The following is a 27,849-nucleotide window of genomic DNA, read 5'->3' on the forward strand; positions in this document are numbered from 1 at the left end:
GAGGGCCAATCCCGGAGTCCTCCTGCTGAACGGTGTTGCGCTGTATCCAGGGGACACAGGCACACCGAGATCGTGCAGCTGCGCGTGCACGCGATCTCCCTCCTTCTGAAAGACGTTCAGAAATGTCCACTCATAAAGGGGGAGCTCCCACCCGGCCATTTATTTGCATTGGTCGGGTGGGAGGAGGTTAAGGTAGGCTCAGACAAAGTGTTAGTGTCTATTTTTAGTGTGCACAAAAGCATATGTAATAGAAGAGTTTTTTGTTTTTTAATTATTGTGCTGAGGTTTATATGTGTCTGTAAAACTCTTGTTTGTGACACATCAATCAGAGCATATATTATAGGTACAAGGAAGCCTGGGTTTTGTTTAACAGTTTACCTTAAGCCCATCCTAGTTTAACAGTTTTGCCACACCTACTGTTCATCACTACATGGTATGCGTGCCATATTACTGCTCTGCCTGGGGTGCACAAAGATGCGTCAGCTTTTTTGCCCCTGTTGCTGAGGAAGATTATCCCATCCTGGCCCCTATAAATTAACCACACCCTCTTTTTGCCACAGTAAATCGCAGGTCCCCAACTCTCTAAAGTGTCCCTGATTCTCAAGTCCCAAGTTAGAAGGTATGGATGTAGCTACTAATACATATCTTGAGAAGCTCACAGTGTGCAGTGAAATCACAGTGACCAATTTCAGTACATAAGAAGAGTCTGTACAACTTTACAAGACTGAAGGGGAAGCTGAAGAGTTCAGCTTTAAGTATACAGGGGGAGGGGGGTAAAACATCCAATAGGTTGTTACTATTCTTATTCTAACTGTGATGGAGAGATTTTTTGCACTTTTTCTAATGACAATCCTTTGACAACAAATAATGAAGTGAGAGACATGCAATCTCCGGAGCCGGACAGTAGACGCAGGAGTAAAAACATCAAAAAATGTTCAATCCTTTTTTTCAATTTACTATCAGTGGTAATTTTGTTGCCATCACCAAACTTGTTGGAGAGATTTCCCAACGCTTCTGAATTTCTTTTATCGGAATAAGAAGCATACCTCCCAACTTTTTGATATGGGAACAAGGGACACCTAAAAGCAAAAATATGTGGGCATAGGACATACCCCCTGCCATGCCCCCTTAAAGAAGAATTCTACAATTCTACAAAAAAGATTAGTCAAACCCACAAGTGTTTTTTTTTTTCATGTTTTTTTTACCACTGCTTTGGCTTTTGAAATTTACAAATGCAGCAACCTGGAAATTGGATGAAAGGTTTATCACTGGGAAACACTTTTTGAAAGATAAAAAGTGCATTTTATATACAACTATATAGATCAGACCAAAATGAGGGACAAATGAGGAGGAAAGAGGGACAGAGAGACTTTGTTCCAAATCAGGGACAGTCCCTCAAAATCAGGGGAAAAAAAAAAATCAGAGAGCTTCTAACCTTTCCACTCTACTCAAAATAAAAAATATCTTTGCCAAAGTTTGGCTTGAAGTTCAAGGCTGGATGCACAAGGGCACTGAATGCAGAACTGCTTGAGTTACTGTGGGAGTGTTCTGCCAACTGTCTTATCCTAGCATGGTGGCCTGTCTGCCTGAGTAATGTGATACACAGCTCAATTTTTTAGTTCAGAGGTTTAAGTAATTTTACCAAAACTATTTTTGAGCCTTCTTACCTCTGTCCACCTTTGCTCCCCATACTGAAATGTTACCATCTTCTAAGGATATAGCAATTCCTTCACTGGCGTTCTTGCCATCCACAGTAATTTCTGTGAAGGGGTACAACTCCGATACGTAGGTACACCGAAACAGCAGTATCTGAAATTAAACAATCAATAAATATTAGTGCAAGGCAGGCCAGGACAGGGCAGGGCCTGCCTTATACAGGCTATTTTAACATGCTATCACTTCAATTACAAACCCAAAATAAGAATATTCTCTATTTACCTTCACTTTGTGAATTTAGTTACTGGCTATAACGCAGTCTAAGCTTGATGCAAAAGTTTTTTCTTTTTGCCTCGACTGTTGTAGTAATTTCTGTAATATACTCATAGCTTGGCTAAATCAATGATTCATTATGGTCATCTCATAGTTGCCAACATTTGAAAAAAATTTCCAGGGACACTTTGCTTCACAGCTATCAATTACTTACCACACCCACTTCCCTGAAGCTCAGCCCACTCTGCATAATTAATCTCCGCCTACTTATCAGATTATAGGGTCTACTTCATAAAGAGAAAATTACAGGAAATTGAAAAGGGAATTGAAAACTTGAGGCCAAAGTAGCAGAGTTGGAATAATTCTCCCATTCAGCTGCACTACTTCTGCCTAAAGTTTAAAATTCTCATCACAATTCCCTGCAATTCTAAAGTGTCAGCTTGTCGGAAGGTGCTCTGCCTCCCCCTGCTGGCGGATTTTGGAAAGTGCACCATGCTGACACCCTGGCTCCGGTGACACGTTAAATTTGCGACAGACGGGAAGAGTGAGCGGGCACAGAGAGAGAGAGACAACCTGCTGCCAGAACAACAACACATAGCTGGGGTGAGAGCGACACTGTGTGGAACAAAATTAAAATGATTTTTTTAATGATTTACATTGTCCCTGATTAACAGGGACAGTGTAAATTACCCGGGACAGGCTCCTATTTGCCGGGATTGTCCCGGGAAAAATGGGAGAGTTGGCAGGTATGTCATCTGCGTATGTCCTCTACCCAAAAAGACATCAGTTATCATTTGATAGAAAATATATATATTTATTCACTTATTATACTCTTCATGTTGATAATCTTACAGCCTTGATGAAGGAGGACCTTTTGAACCCCTGAAGCATATTATCTTTTGCCAAATGTGACTTATAATGAAGACAACTTTCTGGACTTTAAATACGTGATCCTGGCTCTTTTCTCCTTGTACTCCATACTGTACAATGGCCCACTCATTGTGGTAAATGAAAGCATGACTTATATCTTACTTATAAAAAGTATAACAGAAAATCAGTATCAGCCTTACCTCTGGCGATACGCTGGCATTTTGAGATGCTTTAACATCATATGTTGTCCCGATGTACAGAGAGGCTGTCTGGGGGGGTTTCCGTATTCTGTCATAACCGAGATTCTTCTCTTGATTTTGAATATCCTGTGAGCAACCAAAAAAACAACAGCAGTCATATATTGACTATTATCGTTTAGCACCCTCCCTGGTAGGTGCTAGGTAGATTATAAGGGAGGCTTTGTCTGCTTATCAGCAGGGTGCAATTGTTCAGCTAGGCTGTCATGTGTTTCCAGGGGTGACTGTTGTGTCTAGGGAGTCTCCCCACTGTATCCAATGAGGGCTCTCATTGGACAGTGGAGGAAACCTGGCCAATAGCACTCCGGGGCTTGTATCTATCCCAAAAGGGCAGATTCTTCCGCAATGCATTCTGGGATGGGGTATAAGTCTGAGGGGAGCACATGATGCAGTCTCTTTGGAGGGAGGTGACAGCGTCCCAGGAGGGAGGTGACAGCGGTCTCTCCTCCTGTCAGTGGGAGATGGATGTCCTGGGCGGTCGGCCTAGAGGAGAGAGGGTTGAGTTGAGCTGAGGAGAGGGATCCAGTGTGCTGAGGACCAAGCTGAGCTGTTGGGGCTGGAGTTTCCAGGAAAGCATTCTGAGTCGTGAGTACTGTAAACTGCCCCTGGGGTCTGCATATGAAAGGGGACCTCTCCGGAAGGTTAGAGGGATCCAGGAGCTAGCTAGCCTAAGTGGAAGTGTCAGTAAAGGGGGTGCCAGAGTTTAACACTGAAGAGTAGAGGGGGCGCCAGCGGTTGGGCCCTGAAGAGTTAAGAGTTGCAGCAGTATTGTCAAGTAGCTACTTCAGCCAGTGAAGGCTAAAGGAAGCAGCACAAAGGACTTTTGAGTCACAAGGAAGTGTCAGAAGTCGTTTCAAGTTCCTAGACAGCAAGTCAGCGTTCACCAGCACCAACAGGCGTTGAGCGGCATTCAGCTGGTGTCAAGTCAGCGCCAGGTGGCATTTTTCTCAGTGTCCCATTCAATGTGTATAATTGAGCCAGAGGAGTATCCCACTCATTCCCTTCTCCCATCCAAGTTCCTAAAATAAATACAAAAACCAAAGATGCCAGACTGTTTTCATGTTTTCATGGTGCTCACACTTGAGGAACATGTTTAAAAGTATTGTTGTTGCTAACGGTAACCCTGGCGCTCCCACATCCAGCAAAACGGCTGGGAATCCTGCTACAATGGCTTTTAGCTAAAATGTTTTAACACATTCAATTTGTCTAGGAATAGTGATTTTAATAATTTGTGTAACCTGCCTGGGGTGTCCCAAATGCAAACTATTACAGCAACACTGAAATTTGCAGTTGCTATCTGCTCACAGTACATTTACTGTGGATGGACAGCAGCTGAGGCAAGCAGCGGTGCGGTGTCCAGTGGACACAGCAGATCATTCCACTTACCCCCCTGCAACTCCTCTTAACGTCGGGGTCCCCCAAGGTTCTGTCCTTGGACCGCTACTATTCTCAATCTATACCTCCTCCCTGGGTCAGCTAGTAGCCTCCCACAGCTTCCACTACAATTCCTATGCTGATGACACCCAAATCTACCTCTCTACCCCTCAGCTCACCCCGTCAGTCTCCTCCTGCATCACTGATCTACTAACAGACATATCAGCCTGGATGTCTCACCACTTCCTCAAACTGAATCTATCTAAAACCGAGCTCATAATATTTCCTCCTCCACGTGCCCCTTCCCCGGAATTCTCTGTCAAGATCAATGGAACAACTATCAGTCCTTCCACACATTCCAGGGTGCTAGGGGTAACCCTGGACTCTGCACTGTCCTTTCAGGCTCACATCCAATCCCTGTCCAAATCATGCCGCCTTAACCTCCGCAACATCGCTAGAATACGGCCCTTTTTAACCAATGACACCACCAAGCTTTTAATTCACACCCTGGTTATCACTCGCCTCGACTATTGCAACTCCCTCCTCATTGGATTACCCTTACATAGATTATCCCCCCTTCAATCCATAATGAATGCTCCTGCAAGACTTATCCACCTTACCAACCGTTCAGTGTCCTCCACCCCTCTCTGCCAATCCCTTCACTGGCTTCCACTCACCCAACGGATAAAATGCAAAGTGCTAACAATAGTTTACAAAGCCATCCACAACTCTGCCCCCAGCTACATCACTAACCTGATCTCAAAATATCAACCAAGCCGCTCTCTTCGGTCCTCCCAAGACCTCCTGCTCTCTAGCTCCCTTGTCACCTCTTCCCATGCTCGCCTCCAGGATTTCTCCAGAGCTTCTCCCATTCTTTGGAACTCTCTACCCCAATCTGTCCGACTGTCCCCTAATCTATCCATCTTTAGACGATCCCTGAAAACCCTTCTCTTTATAGAAGCCTACCCGGCTACTAACTAATAACACTGTTTCACTTGCTCCATCAGCTCATCCCCCACAGCTATTGCCTTTTGTATCAATTGACCCTCCCTTTTAGATTGTAAGCTCTAACGAGCAGGGCCCTCTGATTCCTTTTGTTCCAAATTGTATTGTAACTGTAATGTCTGCCTTCATTTTGTAAAGCGCTGCGCAAACTGTTGGCGCTATATAAATCCTGTATAATAATAATAATTATGGTGCTTGGTACTGGACCGCTGCATCAGGGTACCAATCATAACAATTACATGATTACATGTAAGGAAAACTGTCATGAAGTGCTTACATTCATGACAACTTGCTTACCATTGTAATGCTGTGATTGGCCCACAGCAATCACATGGTACCTGGGCCAGTCACAGCACCCTGTACTATGTGATTAGCTGTCACAATAGTAAGCAAGCTGTCATGAATGTAAGCCATTCATGAAAGTTAAAGCTATTGCTTACAACAGTGATCATCATTGTTATAAGCAAAAACAGTATAAAAAAAAAATCCCTGATCACCCATCAGAGTAGTACAGTGTCACTATGATGGCACTGAACTACTCTGATGACAATATATATAAAAAAAAAAGAAGAAAAAAATTGTAAATAAAGAAAACAATGTTTTAAAAAATTGAATAATTATTTTTTTTTTTAACCACATATACTGCGACGGTCAGCCCCTCACAGGCAGAGTGACGTATCGGTACGTCACTAGCTTGTGAGGCTCTGGGAAGCGAGCGCGTGCCGCCAGCGGCGCGCTCCCGCTCCTGCGTGGTCACGGACCCCCCCGCGCGTGTGACCGGCGGACGCGATGTCCGCCGGTCACTCAGCGATCGTCGGGGGAGAGGGAGAAAGGCAGGCGGCTAGTCTAAACAAGCTGCCTGTCATTCTACCCTGTGTAGAAACAATGATCATACGGTTCTACTATGTAGGACCGTTGATCATTGTTCCTACAGCTCAAGCCACAGCCAATCACAGTTAGAATCACGCCCCTAGGGACACACACAGCCCCTCCCTCTCAAATAAAGTTAACCCCTTCACTGCCAGTGTAATTTTACAGTAACAGTGCATGTGTATAGCACTGACTACTGTAGAAATGTCACTGGTAACCCCAAAAGTGTCAAAAATGTCAGTCAAGGGTCCGATCTGTCCGCTGCGATCTGTCCGCTGCAATGTCGCAGTACCGCAAAAAAATCGCAGATCGCCGCCATTACGCGTTAAAAAAAAACAACAAAAATGACAAAAATCTTTCCCTTTGTTAGTAATCGCGATAACTTTTGCGCAAACCAATATAAATTCGCTTTTTGCGATTTTTTTTACCAAACATATGTAGCATAAAACAAATTGGCCGAAAATGTTAAAAAATTTTGATTTTTACATTTTTTTGGGGGGAATTTCATATAAAAAAATGTGAAAAATATTGCTATTTTTGCAAAATTGACGCTCTTTTTTTTGTTTATAGCGCATGATCAAAAAATCACACAGGTGATCAAATACCACCAAAAGAAAGCTCTGTTTGTGGGAAAAAAAGGACGTCAAATTTGTTTAGGTACAGCGTCGCACAACCGCGCAATTGTCCGTTAAAGTCACGCAGTGCCGAATTGCAAAATACCCCCTGGTCTTTCAGCAGCCAAATCCTCCGGGGCTTAAGTGGTTAAAACATACTGTCACCAGTCAGTGTTCCTGATCACTGGCACACTAGTCATATGATGGCACTATACTGTACTGGGGACAGTATATAAAAAAAGAAAATTGTGAAAAACAAAAAAAAAGATATTGAGTTTCTTAATTTTCCCAAAAACTGTGACAAAAAATTACAACTTCAAAAAACTCAAAATGCCTCTTCCTAAATAAATTGGGCTGTCTGCTTTCCAAAAAGGGTTATTTGGGGGATATTTGTACTGTCCTGACATTTCAGGGTCTCAAGAAATGAGTCAGGCCATCAGTACATTAGGACTGATCAAGTTTCAGATATACTGTATATACCATATATTATAGACTCTATAAGTTTCACAAGGTCTAAATATTATACACTGACTTTTGGGCCTAAATTTATGAAGAAAGAGTATATGCTAAATTTTATAACAGAAGAAAAACTTCATTTTTTTTAAATGTTGGTTTTTTTTGTTTTGTTTATATAGTAACAAAATGTAAAAAAAACCCAACAAAAGAGTGGTGTTTAACCACTTGCCGACCGCCGCACGGCTATATACTGAGGCAGTCAGCCCCCTACAGGCAAATCGACGTATCGGTACGTCGCTCGCTCCCGCCGCTCTGGGGCGCGCTCCCCAAATCCTTCTGTGCCTGTGTCATGTAAACACAGGCACAGAAAAGACCTGCTCTCCCCTCCCCAAATCCTTTTTGGATTCATCAAGAGAGAGTGGATCTAAACTGAGTACTGCACCAGCACACCCACACACACGTAGATAGGCACATTTAACCCCCGATCGCCCCCCCAGTTAACCCCTACACCCCCTGTTACAACACACACTGTATACAGTATATAGCATTTTCCTATATACCCGTATAAGTGTGACTTGTGACCAGGTTTAGCGCTTGCGGCTCTTCCTTTTATACTTAGGATACCCACCCCCCAATAAAGATTTACCCCCTGATCACCCCCAGTTAACCCCTACACCCCCTGTCACAACACACACTGCATACAGTATATAGCAGTTTCCTATATACCTGTATCAGTGTGACTTGTGACCAGGTTTAGCGCTTGCGGACGTTCCTTTTGGGGTTAGGATACCCGCCACCCCCCCAATAAAGATTTAACCCCCAGTTAACCCCTTCCCCCCTGTCAGATTGCACACTATACATAGGTAATATAGTGTTTTTTTGTATATCTGTGATAGTGTGGTTGTGACTTCAGTTAGCGATAGCGAGTAAATTTCTGTCTCAAGTAGGTTTAGGGTCCCCGCCACCCCCCACCCATCCCTCCAATAAAGAGAAACCCCCTAATCCTCCCCTGATCACCCCCAGTTAACCCCTTCATTGCTCTGTCACAGTGTCACTTTTATAGCGTACAGTTTTTTTCTGATCACTATTTTTAGTGTCACAGGTGACATTAGTTAGTGTTAGCGTCAGTTTAAGATAGCGCAGATCCCGGCACATAGTTAGAAATAATCCCTTGAATACCACATACACACACATACACATACATACACACACATACACCTCCATTACTAGTATAGTGTTTGAACAGATCAATATCTGATCTGATCAGAACTATACTAGCGTCCCCAATAGTTTAGGGTTCCCAAAATGCGGTGCTTGCACGATCAGCACTGATTCCTGCCAGCACCTGCGTTTAGTCTCTCCGTCCAGCCCACCCTACCCCACCCAGGCAAGTGTAGTAATCAATAGATTACTGTCACTTACAAAAACACACAAAACACACAAAACCGCTGTGTTAGCAGAGTCAGGCCTGATCCCTGCTAGCATTAGCAGTTTTTTTCGGTAGCGGTTGAATTAGTCCTTTACAACCAGGTGCTTTTTTTACCTGTGAGTCACACTGCTGTACCTGTAAACTTAGTTGCTAAAATGACCAAACGGTGGTACAGTAGTGCAGAGGCTTACAGTATACTGACCATGTCAGCTGAGAGCGATGGGGAAGCCCCACTGGCAGAATCGGGGTCAGTATACGAACCTGAAGAGAGCAGCGGCTGCCTGACAGACAGCTCTGACGACGGATGGGTCCCTGTTAGAACCAGGCGTACCCGACCCCATTCTGGAGTTGCTGAGGTGCAGAGATCGCAGCGTGCTCGTATGGAGCAGAGTGTCGGTACTAGTGCCGCTCAGCCTTCTGGTGGCCTGGCGAGCACCAGCGGCCTAGTACACCCTGGACCTAGTACAACCAGCACTGCAGTAACACTTGGTGACGTGGCGAGTCCCATAAGTGCAGTTGAATCTGGTGCGGTGGCTAACACAAGTAGTGGCCCGCAGCCACCGCGTATTTGAAGACAGGCCCATAGAGCCCATAGTGCCCTCCCTGATGCGCTGGCATATCCTGATTGGCAACGCACTGATACTACAGCGCCCGTACTTCCCCCCATTCACTGCCCAACCTGGAATCCACGTGGAAACAGACAATTTTACTCCCCTGAATTTTTATGAGCTATTTTTCACGGAAGATCTTTTCAGATCTATTGGGGACCAAACAAATTTATACGCTGGTCAATTCATTGCCGCCAACCCAAATTCATCCCTTGCCAGACAATTCGTCAGGAAACCTATAACGGTTTCCGATTTTAAGACGTTTCTGGGCCTTTCCCTCAACATGGGCATAACCAAAAAGAGTGAATTGCGGCTATATTGGTCCACTAGCCCACTTCACCATATGCGCGTGTACTCTGCCTCCATGTCCAGGGCGAGTTACAAGCAAATTCTGGGATTTATGCATTTCAACAACAATGAAATCTGTCGTCCTCGGGGAGACCCTGAATACGATCGGCTCCACAAAATTTGGCCCCTCGTAGACCACTTCAATCAGCGGTTCGCAGCCTTGTTTACTCCCCAACAAGTTGTCTGTGTTGACAAGTCCCTGATTAAGTTTACTGGCCGCCTTGCTATGAAACAGTATCTCCCCAACAAGCGTGCCAGATACGGTGTCAAACTGTACAAGCTGTGTGACAGGGCCACAGGCTATACAGTTATTTTCCGGGTCTACGAGGGAAAAGATAGCACTGTGGAGCCTGGGTCTGGAGTTATCTTTATATCCATTGTGCCACCCCCGAGCCCCCTGGTTCCTCTGGGCCCTGCCTGCAGTAGTAAACTGCACCCCACTATAGGCCCGACGATATGCACCTGTTCGTCGATCGCCTTTGGCAAAAATCTCTCTGATGTACACTCACCACTATTCCCGATCCTGGGTAACCCGAATTTCCCCCCTGGTTGTGAATGCAACAGGTTCCAGGACCTTATGGTGGAGGGCCGCTTTCAGGTGACCCACTTTGCTATGGAGGACACCTGGCCGTCCCTCTCTCAACTGACCTCGTCCGTCGGGCCGTTCTACCTTTCCCATTGGCAGGCGCTGCAGCTTCTTCACTTTTTCCGAGAGCTGGGCCCTCCTTTCCAATTTACCAGAGACCTGACGCCCTTAGAGGACCTTCTCATGGGACAGGGTCCCCTACCCGATACTCTATCCCAGGTATACTCTCTCCTCTCAGTTCCCCCTCAGGATTTCATCCTCCCAGTCATTGTAAAGTGGGAAGCTGCACTCCATAGGACATTCTCTGTGACTCTCTGCTTCGATTTGCACTTGTATACAGGAATTGAACTATAAGATTTTGTCCCATGGTATTACACTCCGGACAAGCTGCACCGTATCTTTCCTGAGACCTCTGATCAATGCTGGTGTCGCTTGCAGGATCGGGGCACGTTACTCCACATTTTTTGGAGCTGCCCTAAACTATGCACCTTTTGGACTGAAGTTCGCAGAATTATCCAACTGATGACCAAATATGTTATCCCTGATGACCCTGCCTTCTTCTTGCTACATTGCTCCGCAAGCTCGCCAACACGATATAAAACTTCCGTAGTCCGCCACCTTACGAATGCTGCTAAATCATGCATTAGCCTCCGTTGGAAGGCCACGACCCCACCCACGATTTCTATGTGGCTCCAAAAGGTGAAATCGACCAATGACTTGGAGGACCTGGTACTTACCGCACTGGGTAGAAGGGAAAAATATACCAAAACTTGGGAGTGTTGGAACCTGTTTGTACTGTGTGGATGAGGGCCAGGCCCTGGGTGATGGTCCTACTGATGACTGCTGAACGTTCGATCGTGGGGTCACCCGCGGGGAATGCCCATTTTTCTTGCCCCCCTGTCTATGTTTCTCTCCCCCTCTGTCCTCTCTTCCCGTCTCAGTGCCCACTGTGGTCTCTCTGCCCCTCCCCCCCTATGCTCCCCCTCTGCTTCTCCCTTCCCTATACAGCAAAAAAGCATCTATTTTCCCTATGGCATTCATGTTTTGCATTCATATATATATGCTCGGTTGTCTGCCCATGCTCACCGTTGTATTTTTTCAGATAACGCTTTTGATCTAATGCCACTGTTCTGAGATTTGCCACCCTGATAGTGGTATTTGCCATTGACATGCCTTTATTTATGTTCATTCAAGTGAGCATTTATTCTCTGGGATGTGTTGTGATACTTTAATACTCTTTTAATACTGATTTTGTACCTTACCATATGTTTATCTATGCTGAGTATGCCTCATGTTTGTATCTGCTGGTTTTTTTTTACTTTTAATAAAGAATAAAGAATTTGAAAAAAAAAAAAAAAAAGCAAAATAAAAAAAAAAAAAAAATCAAGCCCCCCTGCCCCCCCCCCCCCCCGTGCTTGCGCACAAAGGTGCACGCAAGCATTGGTCTAGTGTCATATGTAAACCACAATAGCATCATGCATGTGAGGTATCGCTGCGAACGCCAGGTCGAGGGCAATAGTTCCTGCTGTAGACCTCCTCTGTAAGTCTAAAGTGGTAACCTGTAAAGATTTTTAAAGGCTTTTAAATGTACGTAGTTTGTTGCCGCTTCACAGGCTTGTGCAATTTTTAAAGCATGTAATGTTTGGTATCTATGTACTTGGCATAGGATCATCTTTTAAATATTACCAAACAATTTGGAATTATATAGTGTATTTGTGCATTCAATTTAATTTTTTTTTTTTTTTATACAAAGTTGTCACTAAATGATATATTGCTCACACATGCCATGGGTATATGTGAAATGACACCCCAAAATGCATTCTGCTGATTCTCCTGAGTACAGGGATACCACATGACCCCATTTTACAGAGTAGACACTCCAAGCAATTTGTTGAGAGGCATGGTGAGTCCATGGAATATTTTATATTTTGCCACAAGTTTTGGGAAAATTATTATTATTTTTTTTTTACACAAAGCTGTCACTAAATTATATATTGCTCACACATGCCATGGGTATATGTGAAATGACACCCAGAAATACATCCTGCTGCTTCTCCTGAGTACAGGGATACCCCATGTGTGAGACTTTTTGGCAGTGTAGCTGCGTACAGGACCCCCCGTAAATTGTTGATTTCACTCCTTACTACCTATCACAGTTTTGAAGGCCATGAAATGCCAAGATAGCATAACCCCCCCCCCCCCAAATGACCCCATTTTGCAAATTAGACACTCCAAACTATTTGCTGAGAGGCATGGTGAGTATTTTGCAGCTCCCATTTATTTTGGAAAATGAAGAAAAAAAAGGAAAATGCATTTTTTGTCCTCTTTTTTCAATTTCCAAAACGCTGTGACAAAAAGTGAGATCTGCAAAACACTCAACATGCCTCTCTGCAAATAGCTTAGGGTGTCTACTTTCCGAAAAGGGGTCATTTGGGGGGGGGGGGGGGGTTTGTGCTGTCTTGGCATTTTATGGCCTCCGAAACTGTGATAGGTAGTGAGGAGTGAAATCAACAATTTACGCCCTTGGAAAGCCTGAAGGTAGTGATTGGTTTTTGGAGTCCTGTGCTTGGCTAGACTGCAAAAAAGTCCCACACATGGGGTATCCCCATACTCAGGAGAAGCAGCAGAATGTATTTTGGGGTGTCATTTCACATATACCCATGACATGTGTGAGTAATATATAATTTAGTGACCACTTTTGTGTAAAAAAATAAAATAAAAATTATAATAATTTTCCCGGAACTTGTGGCAAAATATAAAATATTCCATGGACTCACCATGCCTCTCAGCAAATAGCTTATAGTGTCTACTTTGTAAAATTGAGTCATTTGGGGGGGTTTGTGCTATCTTGAAATATCAGGGCCTCCGAAACTGTGATAGGTAGTGAGGAGTGAAATCAAAAATTTACGCCATTAGAAAACCTGAAGGTGGTGATTGGTTTTCGGGGTCCCGTACACAGCTAGGCTCCCAAAAGGTCTCACACATGTGGTATCCCTGTACTCAGGAGAAGCAGCAGAATGTATTTTGGGGTGTCATTCCACATATACCCATGGCATGCGTGAGCAATATATCATTTCAATGACAACTTTGTGTTAAAAAAATGTAAAAAAAAATGTAATTTTTCCAAAACTTGTGGCAAAATATAAAATATTCCATGGACTCCCCATGCCTCTCAGCAAACAGCTTGGGGGGTCTACTTTCCAAAATGGGGTAATTTGGGGGGGTTTTGTGGTATATTGACATTTCAGGGCCTCCTAAACCGTGATAGGTAGTGAGAAAATGCAATGAAAAATGTATGCCCTTTGAAATTCTGAAGGTGGTGATTGGTTTTTGGGGTCCCGTACACAGCTAGGCTCCCAAAAAGTATCACACATGTGGTATCCCTGTACTCAGGAGAAGCAGCAGAATATATTATGGGTGTAATTAGATATATGCTTATGGCATGCGTGAGCAATATATCATTTCAATGACAACTTTGTGTAAAGAAAAAAAAATAGTTTTTTAGTCATTTTTCAAACACCTGTGACACAAAAATTAAATATTCAATGAGCTCAACATGCCTCCCAGGACATTCCTTAGGATGTCTTCTTTCCAAAAAGTGGTAATTTGGCGGGGGGGGGGGGGGTTGTTGTACTGCCCTGCCATTTTAGCACTTAACGAAATGAGATAGGCAGTCAGAAAGTAAAAGCTGCATAAATTCCAGTATTTACACCATAGTTTGTAGATGCTATAACTTTTGCGCAAACCAATAAAAATACGCTCATTGAGACTTTCTTTATCAAAGATATGTAGCTAAATACATTTTGGCCAAAATATATGACATTGAGTATATTGGATATTTTTTAAAAGACAAAGTTGAAAATGTAATTTTTTCTCAAAATTCTTGCTCTTTTTTTTATTAACATCGCAAAAAATAAAAAGCGCAGAGGTGATCAAATACCATCAAAAGAAAGCTCTGTTTGTGGGAAAAAAAAGGACGCAAGTTTTGTTTGGGTACAGCATTGCTGACCGCGCAATTGTCAGTTAAAATCACGCAGTGCCAAGTTGAAAAAAGGGGCCTGGTCATTGAGTAGCCAAATCCTCCGGGGCTAAAGTGGTTAAACTCCTATGAGCTTTTTTGAGCATAAGCATTTTGTTTTTCACAAACTCTTCCCTTAGCTCATTTTCCATTTTTTTGTATGTTTTCAAGCTTCTTTTGGCTTTTTTTTATGCCTTTTAATGCTCTTTTGCACTTTTTTGTGCGTTTTTGGGCGCTATGGCTTCTTTTCTAATTGAAAGCTACTCTCAAAAATGCATGTTTGGTGGGGTTTTTTGCCTCTAAGAGCATTTACCTGTAAACTAAAAAAGTCATTGTGTGTATGGACACGTTGGCTAACATAGAGGGAAGTTTCCAGGCAGAAAAAATAAGAGCTCAAAAAAGCTCAAAAGCCTGTAGAAGCCGCTTTTTTGAGCAGAAGTGTGAATGAACCCTTACATGATTAATGACGAGCAACTATTTGATGACAAATCATAATATCATACAAATTATAAAATTTCTGCAAATTACCATTTCAACCGAGAGATTACAGGGCATGAGAAAAAGATGAATTCTGAACATCCGGTGATCTGGATCGGTAATGCCAGATAATTTCCAGTAAATAAGAACCATGCCATGAAAGGGCATGAGTTTTATTATTCTATCCTTTAGCCACATCAATGGATACAGAACGACTCCGATAGGGGAGAAGGTGGGATTCTCCAACACAACATAGTACGGCTCAACTCTAGTTGGTGCTTCCAAGGTGATATTATGTATTAGGTGAGCACATTTAATGACCGGTGGCGGTGTGTCTTCTTTAAAACCTGAAAATGAATTCAGAAAAATATAAATGTTTATAGTATTACTGATACAAATGATACAAATAGGCTGTGGGGAGAGGATAGATATGTGATTTTCTTTTTATCCTTGCAATACCGTTCAATATTAGAAACCTTTAAATCTTTTCATCACAAACATGAAAAAAATGTGACATTAGTTTATTGTACGCAATGTTTTCTGAAAGGCCTTGCTATAGACCAGCCTTTCTCAACCTTTTCAACACAGAGGAACCCTTGAAATAAATTTCTGGTCTCGGGGAACTCCGGCTAAAAATGATAAATCTACAACTCATGAGACATTAGTGTGACAGTCAGTGGGAAGAATGCTCCTTACTCTTGTCATCATTGTGAAGAATTACCCCCCTTACAGAGAGATAAAAGGAACAATGGTGTCATTGGAAACTTATCTGAGAGGCAGAAATTGCCCATTGCTCAGAGAACCCCCAGCAACCTCAGGAAGAACCCTAGAGTTCCACGGAACCCTGGTTGAGAAACCCTGCTGTAGATGTTTATGAGGGAACAAATCCTTTGCAATCTCATGTTTAGCTGCAGTTCATTTTTTAGCTTGTTGGGTGTGAAAACATCAGAATGACCACAGTATGAAGCCTCATGAACATTATTTCCATTCATGAGAGATATACTGCAGCTCTCTTTGGCTGTGCTGGTAATTAATCTGATGGAACTAGCGCATGATTGTCTGAGCATAGACAGTCTTTTCTTGTTGTCAATCAAGAGTCTCTGTAATGTTTTTGTAGCATAGCTGAATCCTAAGTGGTTCTAAAGTCAGAAGGTTTTTTATCTTAATGCATTCTATGCATTTCAGTGATGATGCACGAGAGTCTTTGGCTGTCTGAGACTTTCCCTCCTCATTGGCTGAGACAGCAGCGGGGCCCATTGTCTCCTGCTACTGTCAATCAAAGTCAGTGAGCCAATGAGGAGAGAGGGGGCAGGGCCAAGCTGCATGCTGTGGGGCACTAGGCATGAAGAAGAGGCCAGGACGCCGACAGGAGATCCAAGGAGAGGAGGATCTGGGCTGCTCTGTGCAAAACCATTACACAGAGCAGGTAAGTATGACATGTTTGTTATTTTTAAAGGAAAAAAAATAGACTTCAGTATCACTTTACCTTCCATGTTCTCATCAATAAGAAATACATTGATGGTGTCTATCTACTTCTGTAGCAGCCTTTTAACATTATAAAATATTTTGATCATGTAATTTTACAGTCTTTCTTAGGTCTGGACGTATAGTTGTTCTCACTTTTTTACTTTACTACTTTTGAATATGAGCACTAATAGATTTAGCTTTATACCCAGGGCTCATGGTCACACTGGGGGTAGCATGATATCTCCTACTTATCCATATAGTAAAACACCAGCTGTAACAGAACCAAGCAGAGCCAATCAGTACTGCAGAAGATCTACTCGCACATCTCCAACTCTGAGCGCATGTACATTGCAACCTGTGTTCCTCATAGAGGTGAATGGAGTTTATATGCACATGTAGCACCCACCTAGGTAGTTACTAGGATTAGTGTATTAAAGTTTTTGGTTAACAGAGAAACAGCTACGTAAAGGTAATTGCTGTCTGCCTAACAGAGAGCGCTGATTGGCTAGTGTAGTCTGCTCAGTGTGCTCTGGTGCTGCTCATGCTGTCTTGAAGCTTTACACTGTCCTGGCAACTATTGAATGTGTTGGATAGTAGGCAGAAGCAATGCAGATGGGAGCATGAATATTCATACAGCCCTGGCCAATTATAAGGGGAGGTGCTCCTAGGCATGCTGGGTGCCTGTATTTATGTTCAAGGAGCACATGGGCTCTTGGTAATTCCTAACAGAGGGTTGCACCAGGCTGGGGGGGGAGGCATTACCTTCCCCGACACTTGCTCCCATGTGGCCTCAGTTGGGTGACCTGAGGGCCTGCAGTCTGTGTGGCTGACCCTGGTCCTACCATAGCTGACAGAGGGAGAGTCTATAGTGCATCTGGTCTGGTATTACGGAGAGAGAAGGCTGCCAGTGGTGCTTCAGGAGCCTTGTGAGTACAGACACCCCAAGCCTTAGACAGTTAAGCCCCTCTTGTGCTCTAAGTCAGCTGAGGGTCCACACAAAGGGAACACTGGCTATTGCTCTTAGAGCTCCGTCCAGGACTGTCCACTACTTTAGCAAGGGTTCTGCAATCAGTTCTGCAATCAGTGTGCTGCTGCTGTGAAGAAGTCTGTATCTGCCTTCTGCAATGACTTTGGCCAAGTTTCACTAGAAAAGCAAGTTAGAGTCCTCTGTGTGAATAGTTCAATTTGGAATATCCTGCTAAATCCCTTTCCTATCCAAGTTCTCCATAAAACAACAAAACAAAACCCCTAGACTGGTCATTGGACACAACAAGCTGAAGTGTCTGTGTGCACATGGCTGTGTGAATTCTATCTTGTGGCCCGGCTGTAGAGGAAAAGTGGGGAAGACCCAGAAAAATACCAGCAGCTCCTGCTAATAGACGCAACCACGTCTATCAGTAATATGGCCTTTAGTGGATCAGAATATGTGTATATATATATATATTGGCACTAGCATGCAAGAGAGCCAAGGGACCAGCCACCTGATCGCTCAAATTTACTCATTTGCTTAGCTGATCTGAATAAGTCAAACCTATAACTACATAAGCATATTTTATTACAGGAGCCACCTATGTAAATAGGAGAACAAGTCAGTGGATTAAATGCATATCTCACATGTTTTATCTTTTTGATTATAAAATGCAGAAAGAGATCTTTGCTTATATTTCATTTACATTTTTTGCACAAAGAACATAATCAAGTTTATTCATAAATTGCAATAATAGCTGGTTGCCTTTTACATTTTAATCTTTTCCAAAGGAGCTACAACTCCAGCATTGTTTTTAAAGTGGAAGTCCAGGCTATTATTAAAGTGATCATGTTGCAAAACAACCCATTCAGCTTAAAATAGATATTAACCACTTAAGCCCCGGAGGATTTGGCTGCTAAACGACCAGAGGGCATTTTGCGATTCGGCACTGCGTGACTTTAACGGACAATTGCGCGGTCGTGCGACGCTGTACCGAAACAAATTTGGCGTCCTTTTTTTCCCACAAACAGAGCTTTCTTTTGGTGGTATTTGATCACCTGTGCGATTTTTTGATCACGCGCTATAAACAAAAAAAGAGCGTAAATTTTGCAAAAATAGCAATATTTTTCCCTTTTTTTTATATGAAATTCCCCCAAAAAAAAATGTAAAAATCAAAATTTTTTAATATTTTCGGCCAATTTGTTTTATGCTACCTATGTTTGGTAAAAAAAATCGCAAAAAGCGTATTTTGATTGGTTTGCGCAAAAGTTATTGCGTTTACTAACAAAGGGAAAGATTTTTGTCATTTTTGTTGTTTTTTTTTTTAACGCGTAATGGCGGCGATCTGCGATTTTTTTTGCGGTACTGCGACATTGCGGCGGACAGATCGGACCCTTGACTGACATTTTTGACACTTTTGGGGTTACCAGTGACATTTCTACAGTAATCAGTGCTATACATATGCACTGTTACTGTAAAAATGCACTGGTAGTGAAGGGGTTAACTTTATTTGAGAGGGAGGGGCTGTGTGTGTCCCTAGGGGCGTGATTCTAACTGTGATTGGCTGTGGCTTCAACTGTATGCAGAGTGATCAATGGATCTACATAGTAGATCCATGTGATCAGCTCTCATACAGAGAGGAGAATGACAGGCAGCTTGTTTACACAAGCTGCCTGACTATCTCCCTCTCCCCCGCCGATCGCAGAGTGGCCGGCGGCGATCGGGTCCGCCGGTCACGCGCGCGGGGGGGTCCGTGACCACGCGGGAGCGGGAGCGCGCCTCCGGCGGCGCGCGCTCGCTCCCTAAACCCTCACAGGCGAGCGACGTAGACCTACGTCACTTTGCCTGTGAGGGGCTGACCGCCCACGTAGATAGTCGTGCGGCGGTCGGCAAGTGGTTAAAGGCAAAACATTTGTGTATATATATATATATATAAAAAACATTATAAATATTGTTTTTCCCTCTGTTCTCAGATGCATTAAAGCTGGTACAGGAGAAACAGCAGTACACTGATCTTCCCAGTGAATGGCTGGTTAGTTACAGGTTACAAGTATGTTAACCACTTAAGCCCCGGAGGATTTGGCTGCTAAACGACCAGAGGGTATTTTGCGATTCGGCACTGCGTGACTTTAACGGACAATTGCGCGGTCGTGCGACGCTGTACCTAAACGAATTTGGCGTCCTTTTTTTCCCACAAACAGAGCTTTCTTTTGGCGGTATTTGATCACCTGTGCGATTTTTTGATCACGCGCTATAAACAAAAAAAGAGCGTAAATTTTGCAAAAATAGCAATATTTTTCCCTTTTTTTTATATGAAATTCCCCCCAAAAAAAATGTAAAAATCAAAATTTTTTAATATTTTCGGCCAATTTGTTTTATGCTACCTATGTTTGGTAAAAAAAATCGCAAAAAGCGTATTTTGATTGGTTTGCGCAAAAGTTATTGCGTTTACTAACAAAGGGAAAGATTTTTGTCATTTTTGTTGTTTTTTTTTTTACCGCGTAATGGCGGCGATCTGCGATTTTTTTTGCGGTACTGCGACATTGCGGCGGAAAGATCGGACCCTTGACTGACATTTTTGACACTTTTGGGGTTACCAGTGACATTTCTACAGTAATCAGTGCTATATATATGCACTGTTACTGTAAAAATACACTGGTAGTGAAGGGGTTAACTTTATTTGAGAGGGAGGGGCTGTGTGTGTCCCTAGGGGCGTGATTCTAACTGTGATTGGCTGTGGCTTCAACTGTATGCAGAGTGATCAATGGATCTACATAGTAGATCCATGTGATCAGCTCTCATACAGAGAGGAGAATGACAGGCAGCTTGTTTACACAAGCTGCCTGACTATCTCCCTCTCCCCCGCCGATCGCAGAGTGGCCGGCGGCGATCGGGTCCGCCGGTCACGCGCGCGGGGGGGTCCGTGACCACGCGGGAGCGGGAGCGCGCCTCCGGCGGCGCGCGCTCGCTCCCTAAACCCTCACAGGCGAGCGACGTAGACCTACGTCACTTTGCCTGTGAGGGGCTGACCGCCCACGTAGATAGTCGTGCGGCGGTCGGCAAGTGGTTAAAGGCAAAACATTTGTGTATATATATATATATATAAAAAACATTATAAATATTGTTTTTCCCTCTGTTCTCAGATGCATTAAAGCTGGTACAGGAGAAACAGCAGTACACTGATCTTCCCAGTGAATGGCTGGTTAGTTACAGGTTACAAGTATGTTAACCACTTAAGCCCCGGAGGATTTGGCTGCTAAACGACCAGAGGGTATTTTGCGATTCGGCACTGCGTGACTTTAACGGACAATTGCGCGGTCGTGCGACGCTGTACCTAAACGAATTTGGCGTCCTTTTTTTCCCACAAACAGAGCTTTCTTTTGGCGGTATTTGATCACCTGTGCGATTTTTTGATCACGCGCTATAAACAAAAAAAGAGCGTAAATTTTGCAAAAATAGCAATATTTTTCCCTTTTTTTTATATGAAATTCCCCCCAAAAAAAATGTAAAAATCAAAATTTTTTAATATTTTCGGCCAATTTGTTTTATGCTACCTATGTTTGGTAAAAAAAATCGCAAAAAGCGTATTTTGATTGGTTTGCGCAAAAGTTATTGCGTTTACTAACAAAGGGAAAGATTTTTGTCATTTTTGTTGTTTTTTTTTTTACCGCGTAATGGCGGCGATCTGCGATTTTTTTTGCGGTACTGCGACATTGCGGCGGAAAGATCGGACCCTTGACTGACATTTTTGACACTTTTGGGGTTACCAGTGACATTTCTACAGTAATCAGTGCTATATATATGCACTGTTACTGTAAAAATACACTGGTAGTGAAGGGGTTAACTTTATTTGAGAGGGAGGGGCTGTGTGTGTCCCTAGGGGCGTGATTCTAACTGTGATTGGCTGTGGCTTCAACTGTATGCAGAGTGATCAATGGATCTACATAGTAGATCCATGTGATCAGCTCTCATACAGAGAGGAGAATGACAGGCAGCTTGTTTACACAAGCTGCCTGACTTTCTCCCTCTCCCCCGCCGATCGCAGAGTGGCCGGCGGCGATCGGGTCCGCCGGTCACACGCGCGGGGGAGTCCGTGACCACGCGGGAGCGGGAGCGCGCCTCCGGCGGCGCGCGCTCGCTCCCTAAACCCTCACAGGCGAGCGACGTAGACCTACGTCACTTTGCCTGTGAGGGGCTGACCGCCGCCGTAGATAGTCGTGCGGCGGTCGGCAAGTGGTTAATTGGATGAGAGCAGGCTGAGTTCCCAGCACAGCTAGAGAAGTGACCATGCTGTGCTCTCCTGCTTGTTTTTATTAGGAAAGCTGAGGGACTGGCATGATAATCAGGGATTTTTCACAAAGGAAGCAATACAAAGACAACAGGATATGTTCTCATCCATGTACTGTACATGCTACCACAGGCACATATCAGAAATATGAAATGTTGGGTTTATATATAGTGATGTCGCGAACCTAAAATTCGCCGTTCGCGAACGGCGAACGCGAACATCGGCAAATGTTCGCGAACCGGCGAACCGGGCGAACCGCCATAGACTTCAATAGGCAGGCGAATTTTAAAACACACAGGGACTCTTTCTGGCCACAATAGTGATGGAAAAGTTGTTTCAAGGGGACTAACACCTGGACTTTGGCATGCCGGAGAGGGATCACGCAAAAAAAAGTTCTTAAAAATTATAATTTTTTGATAGAGAGCCAATTATTGGAAAAATTAAAAAAAAATAAAAATAAAAAATTTCTTTGGATTTAGCATCTGGGGGGTCTAAAAAGTGTACCTGTGAAGTTTCAGCTCTGTAGCATGTCCAGAACCCCTAAAAAACAGCATTTGTCTTATATTTTCAGGAATATGGCTTCTCTGCGGCTGGCTTTTTCTCTTGCAGGCATTTATCGGGCATTTTTTTAGGCAGGCATGTCATTTTTTGTATTTAGTGTCTGGGGGGTCTAAAAAGTGTACCTGTCAAGTTTCAGCTCTGTAGCATGTCCAGAACCCCTAAAAAACAGCATTATTCTTATATTTTCAGGAATACGGCTTCTCTGCGGCTGGCTTTTTCTCTTGCAGGCATTTAGCGGGCATTTTTTTAGGCAGGCATGTCATTTTTTGTATTTAGTGTCTGGGGGGTCTAAAAAGTGTACCTGTCAAGTTTCAGCTCTGTAGCATGTCCAGAACCCCTAAAAAACAGCATTTTTATTATATTTTCAGTAATACGGCTTCTCTGCGGCTGGCTTTTTCTCTTGCAGGCATTTATCAGGCATTTTTTTAGGCAGGCATGTCATTTTTTGTATTTAGTGTCTGGGGGGTCTAAAAAGTGTACCTGTCAAGTTTCAGCTCTGTAGCATGTCCAGAACCCCTAAAAAACAGCATTTTTCTTATATTTTCAGGAATACGGCTTCTCTGCGGCTGGCTTTTTCTCTTGCAGGCATTTAGCGGGCATTTTTTTAGGCAGGCATGTCATTTTTTGTATTTAGTGTCTGGGGGGTCTAAAAAGTGTACCTGTCAAGTTTCAGCTCTGTAGCATGTCCAGAACCCCTAAAAAACAGCATTTTTCTTATATTTTCAGGAATACGGCTTCTCTGCGGCTGGCTTTTTTTCTTGCAGGCATTTAGCGGGCATTTTTTTAGGCAGGCATGTCATTTTTTGTATTTAGTGTCTGGGGGGTCTAAAAAGTGTACCTGTCAAGTTTCAGCTCTGTAGCATGTCCAGAACCCCTAAAAAACAGCATTTTTCTTATATTTTCAGGAATACGGCTTCTCTGCGGCTGGCTTTTTTTCTTGCAGGCATTTAGCGGGCATTTTTTTAGGCAGGCATGTCATTTTTTGTATTTAGTGTCTGGGGGGTCTAAAAAGTGTACCTGTCAAGTTTCAGCTCTGTAGCATGTCCAGAACCCCTAAAAAACAGCATTTTTCTTATATTTTCACGAATACGGCTTCTCTGCGGCTGGCTTTTTTTCTTGCAGGCATTTAGCGGGCATTTTTTTAGGCAGGCATGTCATTTTTTGTATTCAGTGTCTGGGGGGTCTAAAAAGTGTACCTGTCAAGTTTCAGCTCTGTAGCATGTCCAGAACCCCTAAAAAACAGCATTTTTCTTATATTTTCAGGAATACGGCTTCTCTGCGGGTGGCTTTTTCTCTTGCAGGCATATATATCAGTGGTGGGTGGGCAGTGGCACAGTACACTCTCTGTGGACCTGACAGCAGTCACTGGCACCCAGGCAACTGCAATTTAAAAAATATATATATATTTTTTTACTTTGCAAGCTGCTGTACCACTTTATATATCAGTGGTGGGTGGGCAGTGGCACAGTACACTCTCTGTGGACCTGACAGCAGTCACTGGCACCCAGGCAACTGCAATTTAAAAAATATATATATATTTTTTTACTTTGCAAGCTGCTGTGCCACTTTATATATCAGTGGTGGGTGGGCAGTGGCACAGTACACTCTCTGTGGACCTGACAGCAGTCACTGGCACCCAGGCAACTGCAATTTAAAAAAATATATTTTTTTTTTTACTTTGCAAGCTGCTGTGCCACCTTATATATCAGTGGTGGGTGGGCAGTGGCACAGTACACTCTCTGTGGACCTGACAGCAGTCACTGGCACCCAGGCAACTGCAATTTTAAAATATATATATTTTATTTTACTTTGCAAGCTGCTGTGCCACCTTATATATCAGTGGTGGGTGGGCAGTGGCACAGTACACTCTCTGTGGACCTGACAGCAGTCACTGGCACCCAGGCAACTGCAATTTAAAAAAAATATATTTTATTTTACTTTGCAAGCTGCTGTGCCACCTTATATATCAGTGGTGGGTGGGCAGTGGCACAGTACACTCTCTGTGGACCTGACAGCAGTCACTGGCACCCAGGCAACTGCAATTAAAAAATATATATATTTTTTTTTACTTTGCAAGCTGCTGTGCCACCTTATATATCAGTGGTGGGTGGGCACACAGTGGCACTGCAGTGGGCACAGTACACTCTGTGGACCTGACAGTAACTGGCAGCCCAGGCAACTGCAATAATAAAAAATATTTTTTTTTTCAATTTATTGCAACAAGATGCTGTGCCACCGTATATATATCAGTGGTGACAGTGTACCTGTCAAGTTTCAGCTCTGTAGCATGTCCAGAACCCCTAAAAAACAGCATTTTTCTTATATTTTCACGAATACGGCTTCTCTGCGGCTGGCTTTTTTTCTTGCAGGCATTTAGCGGGCATTTTTTTAGGCAGGCATGTCATTTTTTGTATTCAGTGTCTGGGGGGTCTAAAAAGTGTACCTGTCAAGTTTCAGCTCTGTAGCATGTCCAGAACCCCTAAAAAACAGCATTTTTCTTATATTTTCAGGAATACGGCTTCTCTGCGGGTGGCTTTTTCTCTTGCAGGCATATATATCAGTGGTGGGTGGGCAGTGGCACAGTACACTCTCTGTGGACCTGACAGCAGTCACTGGCACCCAGGCAACTGCAATTTAAAAAATATATATATATTTTTTTACTTTGCAAGCTGCTGTACCACTTTATATATCAGTGGTGGGTGGGCAGTGGCACAGTACACTCTCTGTGGACCTGACAGCAGTCACTGGCACCCAGGCAACTGCAATTTAAAAAATATATATATATTTTTTTACTTTGCAAGCTGCTGTGCCACTTTATATATCAGTGGTGGGTGGGCAGTGGCACAGTACACTCTCTGTGGACCTGACAGCAGTCACTGGCACCCAGGCAACTGCAATTTAAAAAAATATATTTTTTTTTTTACTTTGCAAGCTGCTGTGCCACCTTATATATCAGTGGTGGGTGGGCAGTGGCACAGTACACTCTCTGTGGACCTGACAGCAGTCACTGGCACCCAGGCAACTGCAATTTTAAAATATATATATTTTATTTTACTTTGCAAGCTGCTGTGCCACCTTATATATCAGTGGTGGGTGGGCAGTGGCACAGTACACTCTCTGTGGACCTGACAGCAGTCACTGGCACCCAGGCAACTGCAATTTAAAAAAAATATATTTTATTTTACTTTGCAAGCTGCTGTGCCACCTTATATATCAGTGGTGGGTGGGCAGTGGCACAGTACACTCTCTGTGGACCTGACAGCAGTCACTGGCACCCAGGCAACTGCAATTAAAAAATATATATATTTTTTTTTACTTTGCAAGCTGCTGTGCCACCTTATATATCAGTGGTGGGTGGGCACACAGTGGCACTGCAGTGGGCACAGTACACTCTGTGGACCTGACAGTAACTGGCAGCCCAGGCAACTGCAATAATAAAAAATATTTTTTTTTTCAATTTATTGCAACAAGATGCTGTGCCACCGTATATATATCAGTGGTGGGCAGTGCACTGCAGTGGGTACAGTGCACTCTGTGGACCTGACACAGCACTCACTGCAATTATAACAGAGGAAAAAAAAATATTTTTTAAAATGCAAGGTACTGTGCCTGTGCCACCCGAAATGAGTGTGGTGTGCACACAGTACAGTCTGTGGTAGGTCTGTGGCCTCTCACACACAGCGGGCAGGCAACTGCAGTGTACAATAGATATATATAGATATATATATAAAGAAAAAAATCTATTACCTTACCAGCCCTTAAAAGGGCTTTTGGGGACACTATATATATATATATATATGTATATAAATAAATAAAAAAAATCCTCAATTACCAGCCCTTAAAAGGGCTTTTGGGGACACTAGATAGATATAGATATATATATATATAAAAAAAAAAAAAAAACACAAATACCAGCCCTTAGAAGGGCTTTTTGGGGTGCTGATATTACAGCAGTAGTGGACCAAGAACACTGCAAGACCAGGAACACTGACTAACTGTCCCTAGCTTAACAGCAGCAGCAGCAGCTCTCCCTACTCTCACTACACACACTGCTTCAGAATGATCTAAGATGGATGCTGCCCTTGCTTATTTATAGGAGGTGGGAGGGTGTGGGAGGGAGGTACGCTGATTGGCTGGAAATGTGTCTGCTGACTGTAAAGTTCAGGGTCAAAGTTTGCCTCAATGATGTCTTATGGGGGGCGGACCGAACATCGCATATGTTCGCCGGCAGCGGCGAACGCGAACATGCTAAGTTCGCCGGGAACTGTTCGCCGGCGAACAGTTCTATACATCTCTATTTATATATTCTTTAACCAAGCTTAAATCTGCTCTCAACCACCTTCCCAATTCAATACTAATGTCCCTGTAGAAGAAAGATGCATAAAATTACCTATTCTCAGAGCGCCCCCAGTCCGGTCATGTGATCGGCTCCCAGTGGCAGCTTCAAGGGAGAGGAGGGACAGCCAACAATGGATGCCCCATAGTAAGCCTGTAACATTGTATATGTTGTTGCTGCTCTCTCCTCTCCCCTGAAGGGGAGATCATTTGACCAGAAAGGAACAACCTGAGAATAGGTAAGTACTGTATAATTATCTTTTTTCTACAGTGTAGTTAAAATAGAATTTAGAAAGGGGTTGGAGCAGATTTCAGCTTCAGTTAGTATTTGCCTGGACTTCCACTTTATATTTTATACTATCTACAAAGGGGAAACACAATCCAAATAATAAACACTGAATCCATATTCGAAAGAGAAATTGAAAGGAGCTTCCCAGAACCAAATATGGAGCTACCACAACTGACTTTGACTTTTTTGAAGGTTGTAGACCAGAGATCCGGATCTCTGATTCACTACATACTCAGCTTCTGAGCTGGAACAAGCATGCAACCAGTGAAGTGCTGATACACTTGTTGTGCAAAGTCATGCCCAGAAATTGTATCTCCAAGCCCAAGTCAAGATACAGATAATATATAGATAAAATATGAAATACTCACTTTTGGTCCTTGTTGGGTTTTGGGGTATAATCTTACCTTTTAAGCATAAACAATGAGGTAAGTACACTGCAGAGACCACGCCGGGTTCCAGGTCAGTTTTTATGTTGAAGAGAGGACCCAATATTTCATATCCACTTTGAAGAATGCGGATTAGGGCTTCATAATTACGCCAGGAATCCAGTTCATATACAATGGTCACTGGACGAGTCACTTGGAATTTAATTCCCGTCTTTGAACAACGGAAGAGTCCAGCAGATTGAAGTTCCAGTCTAGGAGAGAAATGATTAGAACACACTGACAATTACTAAACAACAAAGATTACTAAGTTGAGTAGAGTTATGATCATGTGGAGGCATTACAGTCAACACGATTACACTGGAGACCACGTCAGTGTAAACACCTAGACTGAAATTAATTTATATATCATTAATTGGGCTGATTAAGACTGCTTTTCCATACAAAGCCATACCTACAAATGTTCTATGTACTTTAGACTTTGAGCAAAATCTAAAGTACAAAGAATCAGTAACTCTCTCCTTCTATAAATATCACACTCTGTTTTCTGTCTCTGTCACAAGTCTCTGTAGTGTATTTTTTTTTTTTTATCATAGGGAAAAATTACCTTTCATCTTCTCATTATTAAGGGCCCATGCACACTGGACATTTTGCCCCAGGACATGGGGCTCTGGTGTTTAACTGCATGTGGAGGACACAGTTGTCCCATCAAGCCACA

The 27,849-nt window shown here is 43.3% G+C and overlaps 2 protein-coding genes across 2 annotated transcripts in view; both read right to left on the reverse strand.

The window, feature by feature from the left end:
- LOC309558513 (uncharacterized protein) overlaps positions 1–27,849 on the reverse strand; it is a gene marked incomplete at both ends in the record, with an annotated part of 379,547 nt that overhangs the window by 303,793 nt on the left and 47,905 nt on the right. The window lies entirely within an intron of this gene.
- LOC309557649 (NACHT, LRR and PYD domains-containing protein 1b allele 5-like) overlaps positions 1–27,849 on the reverse strand; it is a gene marked incomplete at its 5' end in the record, with an annotated part of 81,043 nt that overhangs the window by 13,340 nt on the left and 39,854 nt on the right. The window contains 4 exons of the mRNA XM_082260439.1: positions 1,668–1,809; positions 3,000–3,125; positions 14,893–15,188; positions 27,153–27,385. Coding sequence (XP_082116565.1) covers positions 1,668–1,809; positions 3,000–3,125; positions 14,893–15,188; positions 27,153–27,385 — 797 coding nt within the window. The remainder of the gene's footprint in view (positions 1–1,667; positions 1,810–2,999; positions 3,126–14,892; positions 15,189–27,152; positions 27,386–27,849) is intronic.

This window comes from Pelophylax lessonae (genome assembly GCF_965119305.1).
Source record: "Pelophylax lessonae genome assembly, chromosome: 6".
Taxonomy (NCBI): Eukaryota; Metazoa; Chordata; class Amphibia; order Anura; family Ranidae; genus Pelophylax; species Pelophylax lessonae.